At 40.6% G+C, this 25,513-nt stretch overlaps 1 protein-coding gene across 3 annotated transcripts in view; it reads left to right on the top strand.

Annotated features, from left to right (window-relative positions):
• Positions 1-19,190: 19,190 nt before the first annotated feature.
• Positions 19,191-25,513, top strand: part of LOC149785987 (CAAX prenyl protease 1 homolog) — a 58,052-nt gene continuing 51,729 nt past the window's right edge. The window contains exon 1 of one of the 3 annotated variants that reach the window (XM_089976253.1): positions 19,191-19,345. In XM_089976253.1, the coding sequence (XP_089832379.1) occupies positions 19,324-19,345 (22 nt within the window). In that variant the 5' untranslated portion in view covers positions 19,191-19,323. Of the gene's footprint in view, positions 19,431-25,513 lie in introns of all 3 variants that reach the window. The other 2 variants (XM_089976254.1, XM_089976255.1) reach the window with 2 other exon arrangements.

Consider the following 25,513-nt stretch of genomic DNA (forward strand, 5'->3'; position numbering starts at 1 on the left):
CCACCACGTTGTACTCCACCACATCGGAATACACGAACATCAAATTCAGTCCTTGGTTCAGTTCTACCGGGGCACGAAATAACTTGCTAAAAGACTCGTTGTCGTAAACGATGGGTAATTCGTTTTTCTTGAGCATGGCCTTTCTCATGTCCATGTCTCCGCCCAACATGTCAAACAATTCAGGACAAAATAAAATGGACATGATTTTACTTCGTTCAAATTTCATCAAGAAGCGACGAGCTGCTTTGTGGTACTCCATGGTGACATTTTTGTTGACATGCTCCAAAGCTTTCAGAAACACGACATTAAACCTGGAGGTTATGGTGCTGACCAAATGTTGACCACTAAAATAATAGCCTGGGGGAATGAACAAGTGATAGGTGGTGTACTTTTGTGTACGGGTTTTCTTGTCATATTTGACACTGCTATCCATCCACTGTTGCATTTGCTCGTCATGAACTTCCACATCAAAAAAATTTTGATTGGGAAGGACATTGAGGACTTGGGTCGGGTGAATCATTTCTACTAAAGCCACTTCCCAATGGGCTTCGTGATCTAACTGGATGGCCTGAGGTAATTTGGCCGTGTAACAGCACAACGTGTTCTTGGGAAACACCTCCATGGAACTGTCACTGGGTAAAGTTAAGTAAAATTGGTTTTGGTGACTCATAATTCCAGAGTTCTGTGGCTGTCCGAGGGGTTACTGGACGTCAGAGGCGTGTCTCCGTCTAAAATGGGGTTCTGGTTGTGATTGAAGTGGTGACTGGCACTGGCACTGGACACAAGGTTCCCGGGGTTCCCGTTCGAGGTGAATTTCAGGGAGGGATTAGGAAGCAGGTAACCGATGCAACTGCTCAATAAAATGGTCCACAATTGTTTGTCTCCTTGTTGCAAACTCAAATTGGCGATGGCTGCCCCGATGACACAATACACCACGAAGATTTGGCAGAAAAAGACGATTTGCGTTTTAGGCACACGTTCTCCACACCACACCCACAAGGGTTGTTTTTGTAAATCTTGCACAGAAGAACTAGGGGAAGGAGGAGTGGTCGACGTAGCTGCGTCTGATGTGTGAAAGGGCATGATGGTCACTTCTTCTTTTTATAGTCGATGACTTGCGAAGCGTCGATCCAAGAATCAAAACTGGGTGGATATCCTTTCCAACGTACTTTGACTTCTTTGACACGTCGTTTGCCCACTTTACGGGTTCTGCGTTCGAGAATGTTTTCGATATGGTACACGTCGTCTTCTTTTTTGGTCACACGTTGTAACTCGGGCAAATAAAACGTTCCTTTGAGCACTTCTCCGTTCATGTCTTCCAATTTATAGACGGCAGGATGACGGCCATGCACTCGTCCAGTGACGCGAAACAATTCGGTCGTCCAGTTAGGTAAGTAACCTTTGTCGAAAGTGCGTTTGGTTTTGCCAATGCGCACCCAATCTCCTACGGCCAACTCTCCACTTTTCTTGGGGACAGCCCTCGTCGGGGACGTACCAAACAGGCGCTCAAACACCAACACTTCGTTCTCGGGAGTCACGTCTTGCGGGGCACGTCCGATGCTTCGATGGTAAGATTGGTTGTACGCTTGCACCTGGTGCGGTAAGATGTCGATGTACTTCAGAGTGTGGTGATGCGTAAAATATTTCCACATGCGTTCTTTCAAAGTGCGTTGAAAACGTTCCACGATGCTGGCTTTGGTTTCGGGATTCTCGGTGGTAAAAAAATGAATGTCACGTTTCTTTAATTCTTTTTGGAAAGCTTGGTTCAGAAATTCGGTACCTTTGTCCGTTTGCCATCGAAGAGGGTGACGACCGCTTTGTTTCAACACTCGTTGCAGGGCTCGCACTAACTCGCTGCTCGATTTGGAAGTCAAGGGCACGACCCAGGCAAATTTGGAAAAGACGTCGATGACACAAAACAAATATTTGTAGCCACGATTGTAGCTGGCCAAATGAGAGACATCGGCTAAATCGGCTTGCCATTGATGATCGATGCCTTCCACTCGGGTGCGACTTCTGGCAAACTTGCGTCGAATGGGTTTGTGTAAAGTGTAGGTAGCTTGTTCTTGTAACCATCGTTGCACTTGAGGTAAACGGAGACTTTTCAGTCGAGTTTTGGCAGCACGATACAATTTTTGAACTCCTGCGTAACCTGCAGGATGCGAGGGATCGTAGTAAATGCTGGCTAAGACTTTTTCCATTTTTTTGTGTTGGTTGGTGTGTTAATAAGACACCCACTCTTGGAGGATGCTACTCTTTTTCTCTTGGGGTATTTTCTTGGATTGCAATGCTTTGCGTGTGCGGCCAGCAATAGGCGTCGAAGAGGAGAAGGATGTCTGAGCGGGGGATATCGGTTCTTGTTTCACTTCTGTCTTCACTTCTGTCTTCACTTTCTTTTTCTCTTGTGATGAAGAAGGGGTGGCCATCATCTTTTTAATCCATCCAATTCTGGAGGTAGGTGGTGTTGTTAACTTGCGTACTTTTTCTGGTGGAGTTTGAAACCCTTCCTCTTCTTCTCCTTTTTCTGTCTTGGTCACGGGTACTGGTGGTACTGGTACTGGTACTGGTACTGGTGATGGTGCTGGACTTTTCATCAAGGTCTTAAAATCTTTCAGAGTGGGTAGAGCTGTTTCGTCTAAAGCTTTCTGGTGAAAGAGTTGCAGTCGTTGCAAGAGTTGACCGTACTTTTGCGATTTTTCTGTTTCGGACAAATCTTGGCGATCCATCAAGGACTGCAATTCGTGTTGTAACTGGGACATCTCGCTCAAATGGGGATTGGGAGGTAAATGCGGGGTGCGTTGTTCTTGCCACCGATGGTATTCCATCCATCGTTTGTAAGGCACTAAAGCTAGTTTTCGTCCTTCCATGGGGTTGTCAGGGGTCGATTCTGAGATCTTGGGACTTCCGAAGGCCTTTTTATCTTGCTCCCACCAGTCCTCCCAACATGGTTCCCAAGACTCCTTTCAGTATGGGGCCTAACAAGAGAGGTAAAATACCTCCACGTTGCACTAACATCTTCTTTTTTTGACGAATGGGAATTTTCTTTCGAACCATTTGGCGAAGAACGTGACGATGTTTGCTTAAGCATTGTTTCTGGTGTTTGGACAAAGGGATCGTGCCTTTCAAAACGTTCAAACAACATTCGCACACGGTATCGATGACCTCTTTGGAGGCCGTTTGAATGAGTTTTTTTCGTAGGGGTGGAGAAGCTTTGGACAGGACAGATAACATGTCCACATGTTTGGCTAAACGTGGTGGCAGTCCTTTCCTTTTCTTTCCTTGGGGTTTTCTGGAGGGTGACATCTTTGAGTCTTCAGGAGCACCGAAAAAACACTGATACCCGACTTGGTCACAGGCCTTTTTTATACTGGAACGCGTCGCCACTGATTGTCTTTACGTCGTATCAGTTTGAGGACAGGCATGACACGTCGTGCAGGGGTACGCAACGGACTAAATCGAGCCAGTTCTTGCTTGGACAAATCCAGTAAACTTTGTAACATGCCCGATCTTTCTTGAACTTTGATTATGGGAGAAGGTACTTTGTGAGCAGCAGCCACTGCCACTAAATTGGAAGGTCCTGCCACTGGGGAAGTTCTTTTGGGGGTCATCAACGGAGAAGTTCTTGGTGTGATCAACGTCTCCAAGTACTCTTCAGTTCTGGGTGTCATTAACGGAGAAGTGGACAAACGTGAAGCTGCCGGAGACGCAGTCACCGCCGTGGCAGGTCGTGGTTTGCGAGTGTAAGGTTGCGTCCTGGCCGAAGTGCCTCTCTTGCGACTAGTTTTCTGTGGACTTTTCTTTTTCTGGGGGCTTCTTTTCTTTTTCCGGGGTGGTGTCTGGTCAGAGGAGGGTCCTGCCACTGGAGAAGTTCTCCTTGGGGACCTGGTCTTTTTCTTGTTGGGGCTTCGTTGGACTTTTGTCTTGGGTATAACTTTGGGGGCATTAGGATCCCATCTTAAGAGTGAGCGAATGATGACCCCTCCTAGAGTACCGCTCCCTCCAGGTTTCAAAATGATTTGTTTTTTGGTTTGAGTGTCGATGCGGGGATCGGCCAGTTGGACCAAAGCGACTTTGTTTCGATCGAAAAAGCGTTTGGTTTGATGAGGAATCTGAATGATTCCTTGGAGTAATTGACGTGCCGTCACCGTGAACCATCGTAAGACTTCTTTGAGACTAGCTTCTAAGACACGAGCTCGTGTTTGTGGATCTTTTTCTCGACTGATGCCATACAAGGCACGAATCAATTTGACGGGAAGATGCGACTGAAGGGACGTCATGTTCGCACTGAGAGTGAGACAGACGAAAAAGGGTCTGAGGTTTTTATAGATTTTTTATGGGGAGTGAAATGAAGTCGAGGACGGAGACGTGTACAGGACAGGCCCTCCGTCTTGGCACCAGTGGTGAAACAAGTGGGTACGAAATCGCAAATCCTCGGGAGTCGTAGGTTTCAAATCGACGAGTAAATAGGCGTGTGGAGTTTGAGTGGCATCGTCGTACGCCTGAGTCAGCCAAGGCGTTCCTAACTGTTTGGCTAAGACTTGCACTTGCGATTTATCTCGAGGGCTTTTAAACAAGACCACGTAATGCGCATTGAGACTGATGGTGCGATGGGCTTTACTTTGTTGAAACAAATTTTGGGTGATGTAAACGACACTGGCATTACGGTGATGCCCTTTGCGCGTGAACCACAGTTTAATTTCTTCTTCGTCTTCTCCTAACATGTCGTCGAAAATGACCAAATGGGTTAGACGGGAGTCAGAGACGATGCCGTCGTCTTCTTTAGGAATGCCTTCCACAAACACGATGGAATCGCCTTGACTTTCTCGCAAGAGGCTGTACGCGGATTGCCACTCTTTGTAACACCACACGATTTGTTGAGGGGGTCGATCGATCAAATGATGTTTATGTTCGATCAAACGTTTGACGAATTCGGTTTTGCCCGAACCGCTAGGTCCAGCAATGAGCATGTTAAAGGGATGGCGAAGATACAAAGCCTCCCAACTGGCACGATCTAAGTGTTCGTCGATGACTTTGACAGTAGAGGAAGAGGGAGCAGAGACAGCAGAGGTAGCTATGGTGTGAGAAATGTCACTTGTGACACGAAAAACAAACAAGGCAAGAGTTTATATACTTTTTCAGAACACGTTTATTGAATGTTTCAAACATGAATACGAAAGACAAAAATGCATAAAAGCCAAAGGCTTAAGTACAAGAATAAAAGGCACATGATAACCATGAACGTGGAATAAACACAAGTGTCTGTACAACATGTTTTGTGTAAAGTTCTAACCAGTTCTATAGTAGGCGGGTAAGGTCACACAAGTGTCCTCCCGAAAGGGTCTTTCAGGCCTGTCCACGACAGTCCTGTCCTGGGTGACGGGTTCTTCTGGCACCGTCACTAACGCAGGTTGAAAAGTAACTTTTTTCCTTGAATAACTCTTGTGCATACTGGGCCACCTCTTGTGTCCAAGCCTCAAAACCCTGGTCTCGGTGATGTCCAACATTTGACTCCTAACCAGTCTGGTTTCTTCTTCGTCAACGACATGGTAAGTTACTTCAATGAACAATGAACTATCGATCTTGCCTAGGGTTCCTTTTCATATACAGACCAATACCGACGTGACCGTACGGTAAGGTGAAGTGATTGGGAAGTCGCACTCGCTTCTGGTATACAATTTGATAGACTTTTTCCAAGGGTCGACTGACGATGTGGTGAGTGGGTAAACGTACAATCTTGTTCGGTTGATAGGTGGTCACTTTAAAGTTTCCATCCTCTCCCGATTGCAAGGCTTCTTTCAATACCCCAAAGTTGACCACTCGACTGGTACGATGATTCAGAGTCAGTCCTTTCACTTTGCACGTTGTGTGCACTTCTCCTTGTTTGTCCCGGTATTCGTAGCCGTAATTTTTGGGACCACCACTGACGAAACTTAGAATCTTGTCGTCGGGATGCTCGTCTGTCCAGGCTCCTAAACGGTCTCCTTCGATGTCAGGGTGCTGTTGAATCGGGTGATGGATGTAAATGCAACTGTCCGTGTCAAAGTACAGGACGCGTTCTTCTAACAGTTCTAAAGCTTCGTACAATTTTAAGCGAGCATGAGCTGTCACGTAAGCCGCAATGATGACATTTCCAAAAGGGTCGTCTTGTACAAAGTCCAGATCTTCTTCGTAATTGACCAAGATCAAATCCTCTCGAACGACGTCCACGTGTTTCATGTATTTGGTTTTGTCGTGAATCATCTGGAAGTAGCGGGAAGGTTCTGTCAAATATTCCGTCTTGGGTAAACACGGTCGTTGTGCCATTTTACCCCACAAGCAATTTAACATCACTTTGGCAAACGATCGCCTGCCTTCGTTTTTTTCGATGTGGTCTAAAGAGATGCCTTCTTGTGCGTAGTTTTTCTCTTTGAATTGTATTTGGTCTTCGGGAGTGTGACACCAGGAAGGATAGCCGCTGGCTTCTTGTTTCAGTTTCAAAAAGGCATCCACGTAGTCGGCGAAAATGCCTTTCTGAGTAGGGTCACCCTTGTGGTACTGTTGTGTCTTGGGAAAGTGGCAAATTTCGTACACTTCTAACAGTTGGTATCCCATGTCCAGAGCTTTGAACAATTCCACGCTGACCCAGGTTCCCGTCAAGGCCCGTTCTTCCTGGCTGTGATGGCAAGGTTGGTCCTGGTTGCACGTTTCGGCACAAGTACGGCACAAGGGAAACATCAGTTTGCCTTGACAATGGTGAGGTAAGACGGGATGGTATAGGTTCGTGGGAGGCAAAACTTTACACTTGATCAAGCCTTCGTATTGTCGAATGTTTTTCAGGTCGATGTGTTCCGTCAACAATTGCGGGTGCCCTACAGGAAAGCGACAATATTTGCACACGTAGGGATACAGCGAACACACGTCCAAGTATTTGATTTCTTCTCCTTTCTCTTCGTCGGCTTGGTACAGCAAACAGGTGGCATTGGTCCTTCCTCCGTACAAACTATCCCTCGGGTTCAGCGGGTCCATGAACTGGTAACTTTCCACGAGGCGTTTAAACTCGGGATCGGTTTTCAAACGGTGATCGTACTCGTGTTCCCACATTTCCACCACTTGGTATCCTTGCTGTTCTAACTTTAGGCGTCGCTGACAAGTGTCCTGGTACAAGTCTTCCATGGTTCGTTGCAAAAACTGATTTTTAGTGTCACGGTCAGGGTAGCAGACGGGACATCCGTGAAATAAGCAACCGTTAAACTCGTATACGATCTTGGGGTTTTCTAAGTCCCAGCCATCGACCGAATACGTTCCGATGGTCTTTTCGCCTCCTCCGTTGCGGGCATGCTGAATCCATTTGTCTTCCTTGTCGCACAAGTAATGTAACTAACGTAGGGCTTTGACCGAGTATTGACGCTTGACATAGTGGGTCGTTTGAGGACTGATGACAGCCACGGTGTTTTCAGGCATGAATCGTTGGCGGTACACTAAGGAACACGCTTTGGCAATGGTGCAAGATTCTTTCAAAGGATCGACCCCTCCGTGTTCCATGAACAGTTCTCGAAATTTTCCACAGCAACGCCGTAAAATGTCCACGTCGGAACGACAATACTTTAACATTTCTTCCTGAAAGTCGAAGGGGTCAGAGGCATGAGCCTGGTACCAAGCGTAGAAAGCTTCTCGTTGTTCGGTACGCATGTTGTCGGGGTCGTAATAGTGATCCTCAGGCAAATGGGGTAGAACGGCATGTTGATTGGTTTCCGTATTGAAAAAGTGTGGAAAGTACCCTTTAGCCATTTCTGTCATTCCAAACGTTTTAGGCATTCGACTCAAAGGCATGGCTAAGTAACTCATCGAATCTTTAAAATGTACTTGTCCCACTTGCATGAAAATGATTTTGGCTCCGTTCAAAATCACTTTAGGACGTTCGGTGCCATGTTCCGTATAGTACCTCAAAAGAAACTGTCCATCGTATCCGGAGAAATTGTGAGCCATCACCGTGGCATGACGATGACAATCTCCATAACGTTCGATGTCCTCTTGGCTCCACGTCTTGTCGATGGGGTTTAAGACCCATCGGGCAAAATCGGCTAACGTGTTTGGTCCTCGAAAGATTTTTTCACGTCCTCCGGGAATCTTGCTGCAGTGAGGGCAATGACTGAAGATAGGTTCTTGAATGCACTTCTCGCACGCTCGATGAGCCACGCAGAAATTAAGAATGTGAATGCCGGTCTCTTGCATGCATTCGAAATCGAAAAAGATGAAATTGCCTTTCTTCTTGTGACCGTCCTCTTCCTCTGGTGGGGGTTGGTATTTTTGCACGTAGCATTGGTGTTCCAAGTCCACGATGTGGTGACAAATGTGACATTTTTTCTTTCCTCGACATACGTGTGCCTTGGCATTATTGGTAAGTATGCCTTGTCCACAGGTAGGGCACAATCTCAGGAGTTGACAAGCACATTTCTTCTGTGAACCTTGTGTTTTCAAATGTTGTTGGTAACAGGTAGGACTGACAAACGTGCGCAAACAAGTCGAACAAGGCACTGGTCCTTCGCTCAGACAGGGTGGAGAGGCCAAACATCCTGGGCATTTCATTCCACAATGCTTGTGTTGCTCTCGATTGTTATAACCATAGTCACATTTCTCACAATAATAACTGTATCCCAGGAATCCAGTGATACTGGTAATGGTATCGAAATGGTCATCGTGATGATAGACATGAATGTATTTTCCGTCCTTAAAATCTTGGCCTCGAAACAACAGAGTTCCACGCATTTCTTGAGGGTGTACTTTCAAGGTGTAGCGTGGAGCTAGGGCATCTTGCAATTTTTGCATCTCAGGAATGCCACAGGGTGTGTCTTTAGACAGTCCGGCTTGTTGCAACAGGAGTTCTGCTTCATTTCGTTGTTTGGCTCGATCGCATCGTTGAATAGTTTTCCAGGTTCTTTTCCATTCTACCGTGTCGTTCTTGTTGGCATAGGTTCGTCCCACCACGATGGCACGGGCTAAACACATCTGGTCTTGAGGGTTGTTAATTCGGACGAGACTCTTTGGTGTTGCGAAGGTCGTCCACCAATAACATCTTTTTGCATCCAGTTCCTTGAGGAGGAGAGACGTGGGCCATTTTCAGTGTGGCTTTACCATCGGTGATGTCAAACTGGTCATTAGATTGTTGCACCTGTTGTATCTTGTCCATGACTTTGGAAGGGGTCAGTTCTGCGGGTCTGCTAAACTCGATCCAAACAGGGGATTTCAAACCGTCGTGATCTATGGATAGTGTCAAGCGATCGTCTTCTTTGGCTTGACATTGTCGCTTGAGTGCGGTGAGCAAAGAATCCCACATCTCGGTGATAAACCCTTCTGCTTTCTCCAAGGGTACGTCGGCCTTGAAATCTTTAAACTTCACCGTGTAGGTGTAAGCCGTGGTTCTAAATTTTCTAGAGGAGCGCTTTTCCGTCTCTCGAATGGAATAGTACTTTTCAGGGTTGACTAAGGGTGGTGAACTTGGTTTAGAGGGTTCGGAATCTGGTTCACTCATGTCCTCTTCAAAGTCACTGGCATGAATTTGTGCCAAGATTTCAGCCCTGGTACGAGGCGATAGATCACGTTTCTGCCTCTTACTTTCTTCTTCTTCTTTCTTCTCGAATGAATGGGATCGTTTCATCTTGAGTGCAAAACGTCAAATGACTCAAGTTTAAACACCATAGACTAATTTATAGTCTTGGCAAACCAGCGTATATAAAAAGGGTGTGTGTCTTGTCCTTTCAGTATTCATTTCACTCTCAAGCTGAGCACAACAATGGAAGAGACTACCCAGATGGAACGTTTCGTCAGAGCTTTGCGAGGGGTCATTAGAAAATTCTCTTCAGACCAGCCGACGGACTACTCTCCTTCCTTTCGAGATAAAAGTCAAGATACTTGCTATATCTGTCAGAAGAAAGGGCATTGGTCTTCAGAGTGTCCAGACCGTCAAAAAAAGAAAAAAAAAACAGGGGCTAAAAAAGACAAAAGTCAAGATACCTGTTATTATTGTCAAGAAAAAGGACATTGGTCTCCAGATTGCCCAAAAAAGAAACAAGAGGAGTCAGAAGAAAAGAAGGATTCTTCAGAAGAAGAGAGGGATTCTTCGGAAGAAGAGAGGGATTCTTCGAAAGAAGAGAGGGATTCTTCAGAGGAAGAAGAGGAAGAAAGAAGACAATTCTATTTACAAGAAGCAAAGAAACAGGAGAAGAAAAGAAGAAGGGAAGAAAATGAGGAAAAAACGGTGAAGAAATTAAAAAAACAGAGAGACTAAACAAGGAGAAAGAAGAAGTCAATGAACTTTTAATAAAAGTGTTCTGTGGTGAATTGTGAATTGGATTGTAAAAAAATGGATAAAAGAATACATGAATGATATAAGGTAAGTGTCTTTGAGTTCTGATTTTAAAATAAGAAGCTACACTCACGCACTCATACACAGACACGTACTATAAGGTAAAATGGATGGGGTTTATTCTTGAGTTATTGGCAAATTGAAATTGTATTTCTTTTCGAGAAATGTGGGTGGCCCTGAAAAGGGCCTTTTTATTTTGGTGTAGGGGTGAGTTTAACCAATCAACTTTAACTGCCTTAAGCCTTTGCCACGGCCAAGGCCTACTTCTGATGATTGGGTTGAAATCACTAAGGGTGGTACGACAGGCTTAGTCACAGGGTTGGCGTGTTTAGCTCGGGAAGGTCGTATTCTCTTCGGTCGTGATAAAGAAGTCTGATACATTTGTTTTAGACTTCTTAACTCCGCTAAAATGTCCAACAGTACCGTAGCCGTTTGATTTTCACCCTCTTGTTTCTTTGCTGCTACTTCTTCTTGCTGTTGTTGCTGTTGTTTTTTTCTTACCTCTTCTTGTTGCTGTTGCTGTTGCTGTAGGAGAAAAGCTTGTTCCGCTTCCTTTTGTCGTTGCATAAATTTCTCCAATTCTTCTTTCTGTCTCTGTCTAAAATTCTCCACTTGCGGTAATGAAGAAGGTAACGAAGGTTCCGGAACAAATTCTTGCGAGGTAAGAAAATCCACAAAATCCCAATGTACCTCTTCTGAAAGTAAGTCCGGGTTCCCTTGGGCAGTCTCCCCTGCTGGTGCACCCCAATGGATCGTTTTCTGAGTTTCCGTCATGTTGAATCACTGTCGCATAGATTGACTGCACACAAGCGCTAACGAATCTATATAGACCACGTGACGTCACAGACTGCTCTCTTCGGATTGGATGCGAGCTGACTGAATTTTGTAACGCGTGTTCGGATTGGTAAATGAATTCAATCCGTTTCAATCCTTCCTGTACCTATAAATAAGCGCAGTTCACTGCATTGATTCACTTGTTCTCGTCGCTTCAAGATGTGGACCGATGTGCAATCTTCTACGCTTGTGTCTTCCATGATGTTCCGGACGGACATGCTCATGTATGTCCAAGCCAAGTGGACCGTTGTCCACAGGACAAACACCAGCCTGTGGATACGTAGGATCTACGTTGAAAGACAAGGATGCCTGAAAAGAGTGCTGATTTACGGACCAACAGTGAGACGTAGCCTAAGGACAAGAAGAAGACCAATGCGGTACCATTTATGTTAATGAATACATTAACATAAACCCAAAGGCCCTTTTCAGGGCCAGTCATATTTCTCGAAAAGAGATAGCCTTTCCATTGCCTACTCTTTTTTTAAAATTTAAATTTAAATTTAAAAAAATTTTAAAAAAATCCCAAAAGCCCAAACTCTATTCCCCATGTTAATTTCCCCTTGTCGCTAGACAGACCCACACTATAGTTCCATGTTAAATTCCCTTTGTCGCTAGAGTGACCCACGATTTTTCTCCATGTTAATTTCCCTTGTCGCTAATCTGACCCACGATTTTTCACCATGTTAAATTTCCCTTGTCGCTAATCTGACCCAGGGGTCTCTGTAATGCTAATTCCCATTGTCGCTAATGTACCCCACTTAACTACTACCGTCCATATATATTTTTATGCAGTAACCAATGGAGGTGTTTCAGCTACAAATTCCAAACACCACCAGTAAGATGTTGCGGTTAATTTCTTATCAGCTGCTTCCAGGATAAATATTTCTTCGGTTCCGCTATTTAATATAACAGATACAACCCCGGAAAACCTGTCGGTGGAATGACGCCATGGAAACGTTGTAAATATTTCAAATTTTGCAGCACTAAACACAGACAGCCTGTACACGCCAGTGACTGTTGCGGTATATTTGATAGTATTATTTTGCTGTGACCATGTTGCAAATCCCGATGATACCGTGCATACGATGTTTGTGATATGACCGGAAGTTATTCCAGCTGGAATTTTAATCAAATTTGTTTTGTTGACAATCTCAGGAATTCCCGCTACGATGTCTTGCTGTGTTCGTTTGATCGTGTCTAGGTTAGTTTTGATATCAGAAAGTTTCATGTCGATGACTGAAGGAGTTCCAAAGAACTTATTCGTGGCATCATCGGTTTTTTGAAAATTTCTTCGAAGTCTTGTAAACGCGCCCACGTGAACGTCATACTCGGCCCGCAGCGTGGATAGTTTTCTATCCACGTTGTCGACGTATTTTTTTGTTGCTGCGTCTTCGTCAGATGTTGGATCTCTTAAAACTACTATTTTATTTCCGTTCATGCTGAGTTCACCCGTCATTGTGTCACCGGTGTTTTTCATACGATTAGCAACGCTTCTTGCAATTTCATTTCTAATTGTTGCTAATGATACACTTGAATCTCTGATTTTGCCGCTGTCAGTAAACACGGGAATATTATCCGTAACTGCACCGAGTACTCGCCGGACTATATCATTCCATTTGATACTGCTGGTTTTTAGTTTACCATATCGATCTTGAAAAATAACAACTTCATCTGGGTCAACTCCAGCCAGGTTCATGATATCAGCAAGGTCATCTTTAGTCGCATACTTTGACAGATCAACGTCGGATTTTATTTTCTTACTAGTAGAAGATCTTCCGTAGATGTCAACCATTATAATAAGACCCGTTGTTTAAAACGCTTTACGCGCAACAAATCGGTTACTTGTATAATCATGCACAACTTTATGTGGTGGTTTGGATGATTTTGATATAGCGTAGAGTACATTAATTACTTCACGGCCGCATATTGGCGGATCTGTCATTGTTTGTGTGGGTAGCGTTGAATACCAAACTCTGGTTCCTGCGTGAAGTGGTGCAACATACTTGATAAATTCAACAGGTGGAGCTAACCCGTACGAATCAAAATAAACGATTCCACGTGGATCAACCGCGTATGATACCCAATGAGTACCGGGTCCTGAACGTTCGTCAAGATTAATAATACCTGTTTCGAGTTTGTTTGGTTGTTTCGGTAATTGATCTCGCATGAAAACACCTCTAAAGGCTTTTATTTTTAATTTTTTAGCAGCATCACGTAAATCAAAATTTGATGCTGGAACGTCTAACGAAGTGATCCTGGAAGCCTTAGGCCTCTCCCCCAACGAGATCCTGGCAATCTTAAGCCGCGTATCTTTTTTTTGTATCCATTTCCTGTTGCTTTCTTTAGAGCCATTTCAGCAGCTGTTCCAACAGCACCTAACGCGGCTGCTTTTGCTACGGCTGGAGCAGCTGCAGCTATTAATGCCGGAATGGCCGCGAGAAGTGGAAATATACCACCTGTTTTAACCATGTCTTTGACGGCGCTCGGGGAGAGATGGAATTGAACTCCAGTTTTTGATTCTAGGGCCTTATTGAAATGTTTAATCTGATTATTTGTCAGCGATAATTTGTTTGGACCACCACTAATCTGATCTCGTTTTAGTGATATTTTAGTTCCGCATTTGTTGGCGGTTTTTGATTGAAGCTTTTTTACCTGACCGGGAGTCAGAGTAACATTAACATGACTATACGACATTTTTATATAAATAATATTTTTCTGAATAATTAAAGATTTTCCACTGGTGCATCAACGACTCTCATTCGACCACTACCACCTTCAAGTAACATGGCTTTGTCGCTAAGTATGACCGCGATTGCTCTGTAATCAACACCACCGGTATTTAATGTTGCTTTGAGATGTATATCAACGACAGATTGTTTTGATAGATCAAGATGTTCTAATGAAAAATAATAAATCGGGTACAAGTTTTTAAAATCTAGTTGTGATATTTGCAACCCAGTGTCAACATTTTGATCACGTCCCATAAATGACATCAAACGATGATATGCACGTCCTATATGATTTTGTGCATAATTTAGTTGTACATTCTCTGTTGGTTCTTGTTGTCCGTTTATCCGTAAGGAAATATTTGTGATACCTAGTTGGTCAAATATCATATGAGAGTGAGTTTGTGAGTTTAAACGATTAGTTTCCTGAAAAGCAATAAAAATATGTCGTGGTGCAGAAACACCCTGTTGTGATGCTATATGCCATGTAAACTGACCGTTGACGTTAGTTTGCATGCTATCCGTGCTTGTTGTTAACCATGACAACAAGGATTTACCACCTGCATCTATGAAAGAAATCAGTTTTTGTTATTCTGCGATCGTTGGAGTCATTACCGGCATCCACAGTGAAAGTTTCGATAATACTACTTTACCAGCATCACCAGCGGGTCTCCACAGAGCATCATTATCATCGTTCTTTCTTACAAGAACAACCGTGTGTCTAGCTCCAAAAATAACCTTTTTAACATTCCTGCAAAATCCAAAATTATGCGATAGTGGAATTGTACATGAAAAACCTCTATTACCTCCTAGCAACATATTTCTACGTGCTGCAAATCCCAAGTTGAAATTTTCATTAACACTTTTAACCACTGACTCCACATCAGCATCAGCGTTATTGGCATTATTTCTTGGTCGTCCTGTATTATACAGAGTACTTTCAGGGTGATTAGAATTATCTTTCACAAACATCATTGTAGGACCTGCTGATCTTGTATAATCATCAGAAAATCTTGCTAATCCTATTATTGTTGTAGCAACGTCGACATCATTCTGAATTGATTCAATATTTTTTCCATCAATCATATATGTGGCGCTACTAAATAATGCCATGATCCCGTTGTTGACAAAACCAATTTTTACTGGATCTAAGTAATTAGTATTATCCGTTTTCACAATTGTACCTTCTACCTCAAGAAAGGCATCAGCGGGTAAAAAGTATCTACTTGTGTCATGAACTTGTAGTTCAATTCTTCCACGTTGATCTGGTTGTTTTGCGTCATAGGAATAAAATTGATAATCACGTACCGATTCATCCTTAAGGACGGGTGCTTCCATGTCAAATGCTGTGTCGGATACGCGCTTGAACATTTTATTATAATTATTTTTCGTCTAACACGTTGATTACCGCGTTCGGGAAATTCCACCTCGGGAAGTTCCACTTCCGGATATCAAACTTGAGATATTATTTCCAGATTCACCGAGTCCTTGATCTGCTAACGCTGCTAGTTTTTGATTTGCAGCTTGATTTATTATTTTACTGACATCTGCAGGCATCACCTCAGTACTTGGTAATTTTACCGGTTGTTGTTTTCGTCGCAATAATCGTGCTAGTCTTTCTTTGATCGCCGAGAACGCCTTACCAGCAACATTGACAATTGCACCAGGAGCTTTATCACGAACAATATCAATAGCCTTCATCGATAATTGTTTTGCAACAGGTGCTACTTTTGGAGCTATCCTTGTAAATAATCCCTGAATAACATCGCCAAGTCCATCTCCGTAAGTAGCTCTATAGATTGGTAATCGTGAGTTTACCGCTCTGACCTGTGCAGGTTTGCGATGATTATTATGTATTATCATCTTATTTTTATTTACCATTTATCTAACAACTAGTCATCAACAAGTTCATCGATAAGTTCTCGGTAAACTCCGATATCCATGATACCACCTTGAAATAGTCGCCGACAAATATCAGCTGCTTCATTAATTATTTCTGGTGAATTATTTCCAGCTCGTTTTCCTCCTATGAGAACTTCTAACCGTGACACGTCATTGATAATATTATCAGGACAAACAAAATTGTTTTCTTCCGATGTAGTCAGAAAACCACTTCCAACAGCGCTCGGAGGATCATCATCATCCCTTTCTGCCAACATCTGTTCTCTTTTTAATGTTGTTTTCTTAAATAGTCTTAAGGGTGATTTTTTTGCTGATTTTTTCAGTAGCTCTTCAGCCTTTTTAAGTTCCGACTTCAATATTTGCTGCTGCGAAGAAGATTGCTGTTGTTCTATTTGTTCCAAAGGTGGAGGAAGCTGATACTGGAGGAATTCTTCTTGTTCCAGTTGTTTCAGTCTCTCCATATAAAGTTTTACTTCTTCATTAAGTCTTTTGAATTCTGGACCTCTAGCTTGTTTTTTGTTGTAATATATGCGATATATCCATTTAATGAAATTATCATTATCTGTTTTTTCATGAAGAGGGTTTAAAATATTAGATTTATCAGATATATTATTTATTATCATCTCAGGCAATTTTTTTCTTTCAGTATTTCTAATAATATCAACAACTCCTTCGTTGAATCTTGCAATTAATTTTAAGTTTTCCCCTGCTGGTTTGGGTTTAGATATATGTTCTTTTTGAACGTCAGCGAGATCAGTACGAAGTTTTCCAATTTCTTCAAGTATGTCCTCACCAACAGGTGGAGGTTGAGCTGCAGCTATGTCAGTTGGAAGGTCTCGTAAAATCCTCTTTGCCTGTTTAGTTCTTCTTGCTATTTTTTCAGTCTGCGCTGCAGTTTGTTTTGATACCGGAAGAAGATCTTCTTTGATGACAGTTGTAACTTTCTCAGTAGCCGCAGTGACGGGCTTAAATAATTTTTTAGTTTCTTCTTCATACTCAACTTGTGCTTCTTGCTGCGCTTGCAGATTTTTTCTGAATGAGTCTCTGACAGGAAGAAATTTTTTAACTGCTTCTAATCGTTCTCGAGCTATTCTTGCAGTATGAGATTCCGAATGTACCATTATTTTTAATATAACAATTTTTAATTGATATTAGCAGAAGACGTGTAAATTAAATTAAAAAGATAATGAACAACTGTGCATGGTTACGTCAAGGAACAACAGATAAATGCAACAAAAGGTGCCGTGGAGAATATTGCAAGAAATATAATTATCTTATAAAGAAAAATCTTCATGCTGGTCCACGAAGTTGTGTTGGTTGTAACAACGGCGTTAGAGGATTATATCAGATTTGCAAAAATTGCGGTGGAAATCGATACAGACGTTTGATGATATATTATGAACACAGAAAGAACATAAATCCAAAAATAGAAAAACCACCATCAGAACTTGAATATTACTTGAAACATAGAACAAATAAAGATGAAACAAATAAAGATGAAACAGATGAGGAAAAACGACAGCGAGAACGCGTTGAAAAATATTCATCAAACTTGGTATGGTGGTAAATTAATAGCAGCAGAGAGGGTACCTACCAACGTTGGTCGTCAAAAAATAAACAAGAAATAAATAAACACGTAGAGTACTTTATTTTTTCAGCTACTATTTCGAACTGAGGTTTTATTAGTATAATCGGTCATTACAGAAATAAAACATCTCAAGGAAAAGTTCATTTGTAAAAATTTGGACCTTTCTACGAGATGATTTTATTTGTTTGTTTTATTTGTTTTGTCGGAATTTTATGGTCTGTTCACCCTCTCTGCTGCTTATATATATATATATATATATACCGAGCGGTTGTCAAACCCTGGCGCGATTATCGTTATAAGTCATAACTTTACCCCAGCTTTCCAAAGACTTCCATACAACTTCAGTTGTAAATTAGAAAGCCTGACGTGCCCATTCTATACCTAAATTTACTCTAATTAATGTAAGATCACAGATAAAACAACCTGCCAAATATCTATCAACCGTACAGCTGCTTGGTTTATCTTCATCAGGTTTCCGTACCGGCAACCGTTCACGCCTTAGAAAAATATAAGAGTATCCCCTAACACTGGCAACTATTTTAACTCCGTCACCTAAGGCCAGTTAATTATTGCTTTCCAGGCACATTTCGCCAATATAACTGCACCACATTTGCCCCATGGTGACATACATGGTATCTGCCAAGTCCCTTCTTATTTATTCCTTTGTGTATTTTACCGGTTTCCTACCGTAAATACTGCCACTGCAGTCACACCATCAATGTATACCACTAGATTTTAATATGGACTATCTTACGACAGGGGCATTCATTCGGTTTTGGACTGAATTCACTAATAGTGAACCATGGTATCAAGGAAACTCACTAACACTTCACTCCGTTACATTTGCTCCTAGTAATTGGCTAATTATTTCGGGCTAGGGATATTTCCATTGCGCCGAATTCCAATATTCACACAAATAATCACACAAATCTAAGAATTCCTTAAAACGGGGCGCTATAACCAAATGCGCATACTCCAAATTTATTACAATATCATTTATTACGTTACATGATGACGTAATTGTTGTTTTAAAATAAAAGACATCATCCGTTTCTTTCAGAAAATGTCGTGCCTGAAGAAGCATAAATTAAATGCGAAACTATTTGCACATAATTTTATGCGTTTGTGGTTTGTTTTTTTTTAAACCACAATTATTCCACCCCATACACATCGTTTTCCACTTTCCCTCATAAGTTTTATCCCAATCCATCAAAGAGCAGACCCTTCACTAACAATTGATTTAACTATTTTAAATGGAATTTAATCTTGCCCTCTTATTTTAGTAATATCTAAATTATATCAGAGAGTACCCTTTTTAATTAATAGAAACAAACCTGAGTTAGAAATACTGAAATGGTTTCACTAAAATACGTCTTGATTATATGATGGCTTCACTCCGTTGCAAATTTTATAGATTTAATAAGTTATTAAGTTGAAGAAAAACAACAATAAATAAAGCCTTAACAACCATGTGGCGACATATCACAATTACTATATATGATCCTTGGGGCGACTTCTCCGACCACCATGGGGCGACTTCTCCTGACACCTGTGATGAGTTCTCACCAAGGCGATTTCTCCATGGCGAGAGTTCTCCCAGAGCGAGTTCTCCATAAATGAACACTTATATTACCGATAAGGTGATTTCATATTGTCAGAGATTTCGCCGTACTTTATTGATAAAACATCAGACTCCTGTGAGTTCAGTGACTTTCACAAGGCTAATAAAACCACTTAATTTGGATTTGAAAGGCCTTTAATACATTCTTGACTTACGCTAGGCTGATACCTGAAACTGGACTAAAACAGGCTTCTACATAACAAGAATGATATACATTTTATTTTACCTCAACTGTCACCGATTCAGTGAGTCGAAGTGATGTTCCGAACGAAATTTTTAACACCGGAACTTATGAACTCGGCCGGTTTCCATGTTCTCTTGCGGAATGCTAGGTTGGTGAATTTTAAAGTTTGGCGTTCGTAAGGTAAATCATCCTTGGTCGACGCAGATACTAAGATTTTATCTCTTACAAATTTAGTAAGAAGTATACAATTTTCAGCCTGTACTAAAGCAAGACACCTATATTTTTAATTCAGTGGCCGAACATATTGCGAATGGTGCGACTGTTACCTACTTTCGGACATGAATTAAATATGACTTGCTAGTTGCTCGATGTGGACACGGGTGATAGAATATCTGGGAAAAGTATATGTAGCGATTAGATATTAAAATAACTAATGTTTGTGTTATGGCTTTTTGTCTCGTGTACTGTAAAGTGCCCAGCTGTTAGCTTCTTTCAGTTTTAGTCCTCCCCTGATATTTGTATTTTGTTTTTAGGTCGCCAGCTTACTGATTTCTAACTGATCAGTCTGAAAAATCACATGATAGCATGAAAATCATGCACCTTATCCCTCCCACCCCATTATCAGTTCTGGAGTAAAACCTTCTACCTTTGTAATCACATGACTATGTCACACTTATAAAATACTTTGACTTCTATTTTCCCATTCAGCAAAGTGTGTGTGTGTATGAGAGAGGGAGTTGCTAGCAACTTTTCGTGGAATTGTAATGTGTATCACTACATTTGACACCAAAAAGTACCACCATAAGTTTGTTAAATGTATAAAATGTTTAAATAAACATGTGGCCAGATGACATACTAGGTCAAACTTTTTTAGAGAGAAAGTGTGAGAGAGAAGGAGTTGCTGTTTTCTTTTTTGGTGAAGGATAACCCAAGTATCTTTACTTTTGACTTCTTAAAGCTCCACCATAACAGGGCTCGAAATTAGTGGTAGTCCACTCGCCCGAGGCTAACAGATTTCCTGTTGGACTAGTAACTTTCATAATGTTAATAGTCCGATGGGCTAGTAAGTTTTGGTTATCAATAGACAGTGTTTTGTTACTGTGGTCGCTAATAAAGACTTGACTAATCAGATGTTAGGTAGAATCAAAACCATTTAATTTTGGGAGGGGGCAAAGACACGTGTTTTGAAACGTGTTTCTTGCTCTGACTTTCTTATATAAAAGACACTGTGCCATTCCTTTTCTTGCTTTAAATAATTCATGTCAGCTATACTATAACATCTCGTATTTCAAAACAAGGCACAATTCCCTCCTTATAAGACAGACAAAATGTGGCATTTGATAGAAGGTGTTCAGCCACCGGAAAAAAAGCAAAAGCTGAATGAGAATGATGAGGAATAATTCTAATGATAGGGAAAAGCATAATGGAAAATTTCAAAAGAAATGTACAAAAGACAGGGAATGGCTGAATTATGATGAGGAAAGGAATGTTATGTGGTGTAACTGGTGTACGCAATTCGCAAAAACAAACACACAGAAAACATCCAGTTTTGTTGCGGGTTGTTCGAACTTTAAAATTGAATCGGTAAACGTATATGAAAGCCGTGTGACATTGTTTTGTGAACAGGACTAGTAAAGATTTGGCAGGACTTGTAAATTTCTCAATATGCTAGTTCTTCTGGCTACAAAGAAATTTGTGTTAAATTCGAGCCTTGCATAATGGTTCTAGCTAAATACAGTGTTAGAAAAAACCTTTTATGACTTGAAAATTTTTCATAGTGTACTTTGTCTGGCTTCAGTGTTTTACATTAAGACAAAGTGTCTCTAAAAAGATAAAGAGAGCTGCTAGCAGCGTTTTCTTGATAATGTATTGATATAGTTGACATTTAAAAGCACCACCATAATTTTACATAGTATGTAATGTTGGAATAAACATGCCTCCAAATTTTTAACTGATAGTTTACCTTGTTGCCTTTTTCTCGAAAGAGAGAGTTGCTAGCCTTTTTCTTGATGGTTTTTTCCTCCATAACATGTCTCTCAAAATTGTTTACATCTATTTCTGTTTTGAGAGAAAGAGTGAGGGGGCCAGTAGTTGTTAGCTATTTTAGGGGAAAAGGGTAACTCAAGTATCTTTACATTTGACTTCTGAAAGCATCCCATAATAGCTCTTATTGTATGTAATGTTAGAAAAAAATTGTTCCATATGTTTGAATTGTTTACAGACAACGTGCTTAATAGAGCTGGGTATGGCAAAAAATTTTGTACCTGAAAATTAAATGACCAACACCTTATAGTAGAGGAATTTGCTTTGTGTATGTTAACTGATGTATAATTTGCAGTCTAAAAGCTTAACTAAACTTTATCTCAAGGGTCGGCAGCCTATGGCACATGTGCCACAAGGTGGCAACAAGCAACAAGTTCACAAAGTGGCACGTCAAGAGGTTTTGTGTGGCACATGAAGGGCAGTCAGAAATCTCAAGTTTAACATTATTACTCTGTTACTGGTGGCATGTGCTTGTTCATTTTGTAATTAATCTGGATCTGTTAAAAATATGCTGACATTTGAGAGCTTGTTGCTAAAAATTAAAAGTGTTGATATTGAAGCCAACACTTTACTAGCTACACTGTTGGTATAACTATGAGAAAATAGTAAACATAAAACACGCTTACTCAAGAAACAAGAAAATTACATAAACTTAAGACATGAAATAATGTGTTCCAGAAAATCATAAGATGATTCACAGTCTTTCAACGTAATTCATATACTTAACACATTCACAAATGCTTGTAAATAACTGAAACATGACATCTGGTTTTTGTTTTATAATCCAAAGAATCATGCCAATTTTTTACCAATATCACTCTGTGCATATCACATTAATTTTATCCCACAAAGAATCATGCCAATTTATTACCAATATCCCTCGGTGCATATCCCATTAATTTTATCCCACAAAGAATCATGCCATAAAACTTGAAATTTCTGAATGTAACCCATATTGACATCACATGGACATGTAAATATGCATTTCTGCATACAAGTCCTATTAGTGTATATAAAAATATACATGTAACTATCTAAATCTGCAGTGGTTGGCCAGTGACACACAGCCAACTGAAATTGCTGCAGCAAAAAGCTCTTGTATGCACTGAAGCCAAAATGAATGTGGTATTGCGGTTTCTCATATTGAATGCGGGTATATTTACATAAAAAATGGCCTAAATTGATATATTTCTTGCCATGACGCTGTCCAATAATGATGGTTTCTTCTTGGCTTGCTGTGCTGCTTATATGTACATGTATCTCAATGCCTTTCAGGGCTGAGCAAATTTTTTTTTAACCACTAGTCCAGGACAAGTGGTTTCAGAAAATTCACTAGTCCCACCTTTCTCTTCACTAGTCCCACCTTACTCGTCACTAGTCCCACCTTATTTTTCATTGGTCCCAAAATGGTAATCACTTGCCGAGATTTGATGAGACATACGTGCTTAATCCATAGAAAAAACAGACAAAGTGATATACAACATAATTATTTCTTAAAAGAATTTAATTTTTCAAAAACATTGGTTGTTATATATTTGGCTTCTTCAGGTTCATGTATATATGTTTTAGCTGATGGATTTGAAAATATGTCCATGTATATGTCTGCCACCTGCACCAACACTAAGCCAGCAGTTGATAGCTGTGTCTGGGTTAAAGTCCTCAAGCTCTGGTCCATTTGCAGAAATGTTCAATAGCATTTGTAAACTCTCTTGGTTTAAGGAACTCCTTAAAGAAGTCTTGATTAAGTTCATTGAACTAAATCCTTGTTCACACTCAGAAATAGCTACTGCACACTCAGTATCCATCTTATGTTTTATCCCTCCAATTTCAAAAAATTTACCTTCGCCGAATTGCTGTTATTACCTTACTTGCGAAAATAATTTAGCAAACTCATTTTATCCACAGAGTAACTATCAGCATGCTTGACAACTACTTCTAAAGTGATCATGACATCAATTTTCTCTTTTAAATACGAACTGAAACGGCTCATTAATTAGCGTAATTGTTTCGCTTCAAACACAATATCGCACATGGAAGAATCATTACTGTCATTTAATCAGTTCATAAACGAAACCAACACTGATGTCGGTAAAGTACCTTTCATTAATTTAATTACATTGACTCGCTGGATTAAAATCATAGTGAGCCGCTCGTTATGATCTAGAGTGAGTAAACTCAGTGCAACAAAACTGCTTACAACACTGCTAATTGATCATACTGGCTTTCTTTTGTTTGACATGTTTCAGTTTGCCGATAATTTGGTCGCTTAGCCCAATATGCAGTCAAGCGGTAAAAGGATGTAAATGTATACACGAAGAGGGGCAGAATCAAGTATTCAGTATGCCCAGAGGGCATGATTGGCCAAATAAAGGCAGATATAGTGATTAAAGCACGAAAATAAGGACTAGCCCGACTTTTTTAAAAAGCACTTGTCCCGGACTAGCGACTTGGAAAAGTTTACTTGTCCGACTTCAGAAATGACTAGTCCGGGACGTCGGGCTATGGGATTTGCTCAGCCCTGCCTTTGTTTTAAATCTTCCAGTGAGAAAACACTTGCTCATTACTTGCTTTATATTGATATTAAAGTGACAAAGGTAACTGAAAGTGTTCAGTTATTTTATTATTTCTTTTTAATGTTTTAACAACATATTCTACCAATTAGGAAAATATGAGAAATCACTATTATATGTAACAGTACTGTGACATAAAGACATGTATGGGTTTTTTGAAGTCAAGTGGTGAATCTTTGCAACCATGTAGTCTTATGCATGCATTTTTCACTGGGCGACTAAGATTTGTAATCAGATAGCCTCATGCATACATTATTCACTGGGCAACAAATCTTTGTCACTGTATGGCCTTTTGCATGCATTTTACTTTGGCAATAAATCTTTGTAACCATATAGCCTTTTACATGCATTTTTCTTTGGCAACAAATCTTTGTATCTGTGTAGCCTCATACATCCACTTTTCACTGAGCGACACATCTTTGTAACCATTTAGCTATATGCATGCATTTTTCACTGGGCAAGGAATCTTTGTAACCAGCCATACAGCTTTATGCATGCATTTTTCACTGGGCAAGGAATCTTTGTACAGTATTTGCTGGCCTATAAGTCAATGCGGAGTGTAAGTTGAACAATAAAATCTGGCAAACTTTCCATCCTTCTTCATATATAAGTCAATGCTGAGTATAAGACGAGGCCAAATCAATAATTTGGTTTTGACTTTTTCACTTCATTTCACACAGCATTGCAAATTTTATCCTGTCTGTAACTCATTTGCCTTTTAGGTCAGGATCATTAAATGTAACTAAAAGTACATACGGTAACTTGTTTCGCACAAAGTATTTTAAATGTATTATGTACTTTTAGCTACGTATAATGATGCTGACCTGAAAATGTATAGAATTACAGAAAGGATAAAATTATTGATGCTTTGTGGAAGTAAACTATAGTAACTTCTGGTTTCATAAAGGTATCACTGCATGCCATTTCAGATTACCAGCAATAGGGAAATTGAATCATTAATGCTAAAATGTTATTTCCACAGTTCTTTATGGAAGAGAGATACAGAAACAGAGGCATATGTATTCCATTGCATTTTTCTTGTTGCACCTCATGATCAAAATAAAATAATATGAGAGAGAGAGATTTCAGCTCCTCTTGCTTTTTGTTTTTTTACCTGTTTAGCTGAAGCTTTGTCAAAGAGAGAAGACATTAATAAATTAAATAGTAAATGTGAACTATGAAATACATGCCATACTCCTTCAAAGCTTAAATATTCACAAATTTATATTCATATAGACTCCATTTAGGTTAAATCCCAGGAATGACACATGCTAATTTTCTTGGCAAGTACAATGACCTCATCTTCACTATCCAAGATTCCAACGTGATAACCCTATCTACACCTTGGCATATCGAGCAGATATTTCTGTGCTTTGGGTCTGTAAATTTCATTGGCTCTGGCCGCAAGCCACTGCATCCAATCACAATTAAGTTGTTCAGATTTGAACACTGTTCTTACATGATCTAGACAAGGGGATCACACAGCTTGAATGGACTGATAAATAAGCAATTCTCCAGTGCTAGTCCATGTTTGCACAAACACCTTTCATTCAGATACAGCTGTTATGGCTTCCCTCTGGCACACAGTCATACTTTCAATGTTAAACATCCAAAGTATCCTTTTTAGGTCAATTGCCTTCACCATTTTCAGTCGATGTATAATGCACAACGCTATTGGCTAGTTGGCATTACAATTACCTACT

This window comes from Sinohyriopsis cumingii, chromosome 12 (assembly GCF_028554795.1).
Source record: "Sinohyriopsis cumingii isolate HCF-2022 chromosome 12, ASM2855479v2, whole genome shotgun sequence".
Classification (NCBI taxonomy): Eukaryota; Metazoa; Mollusca; class Bivalvia; order Unionida; family Unionidae; genus Sinohyriopsis; species Sinohyriopsis cumingii.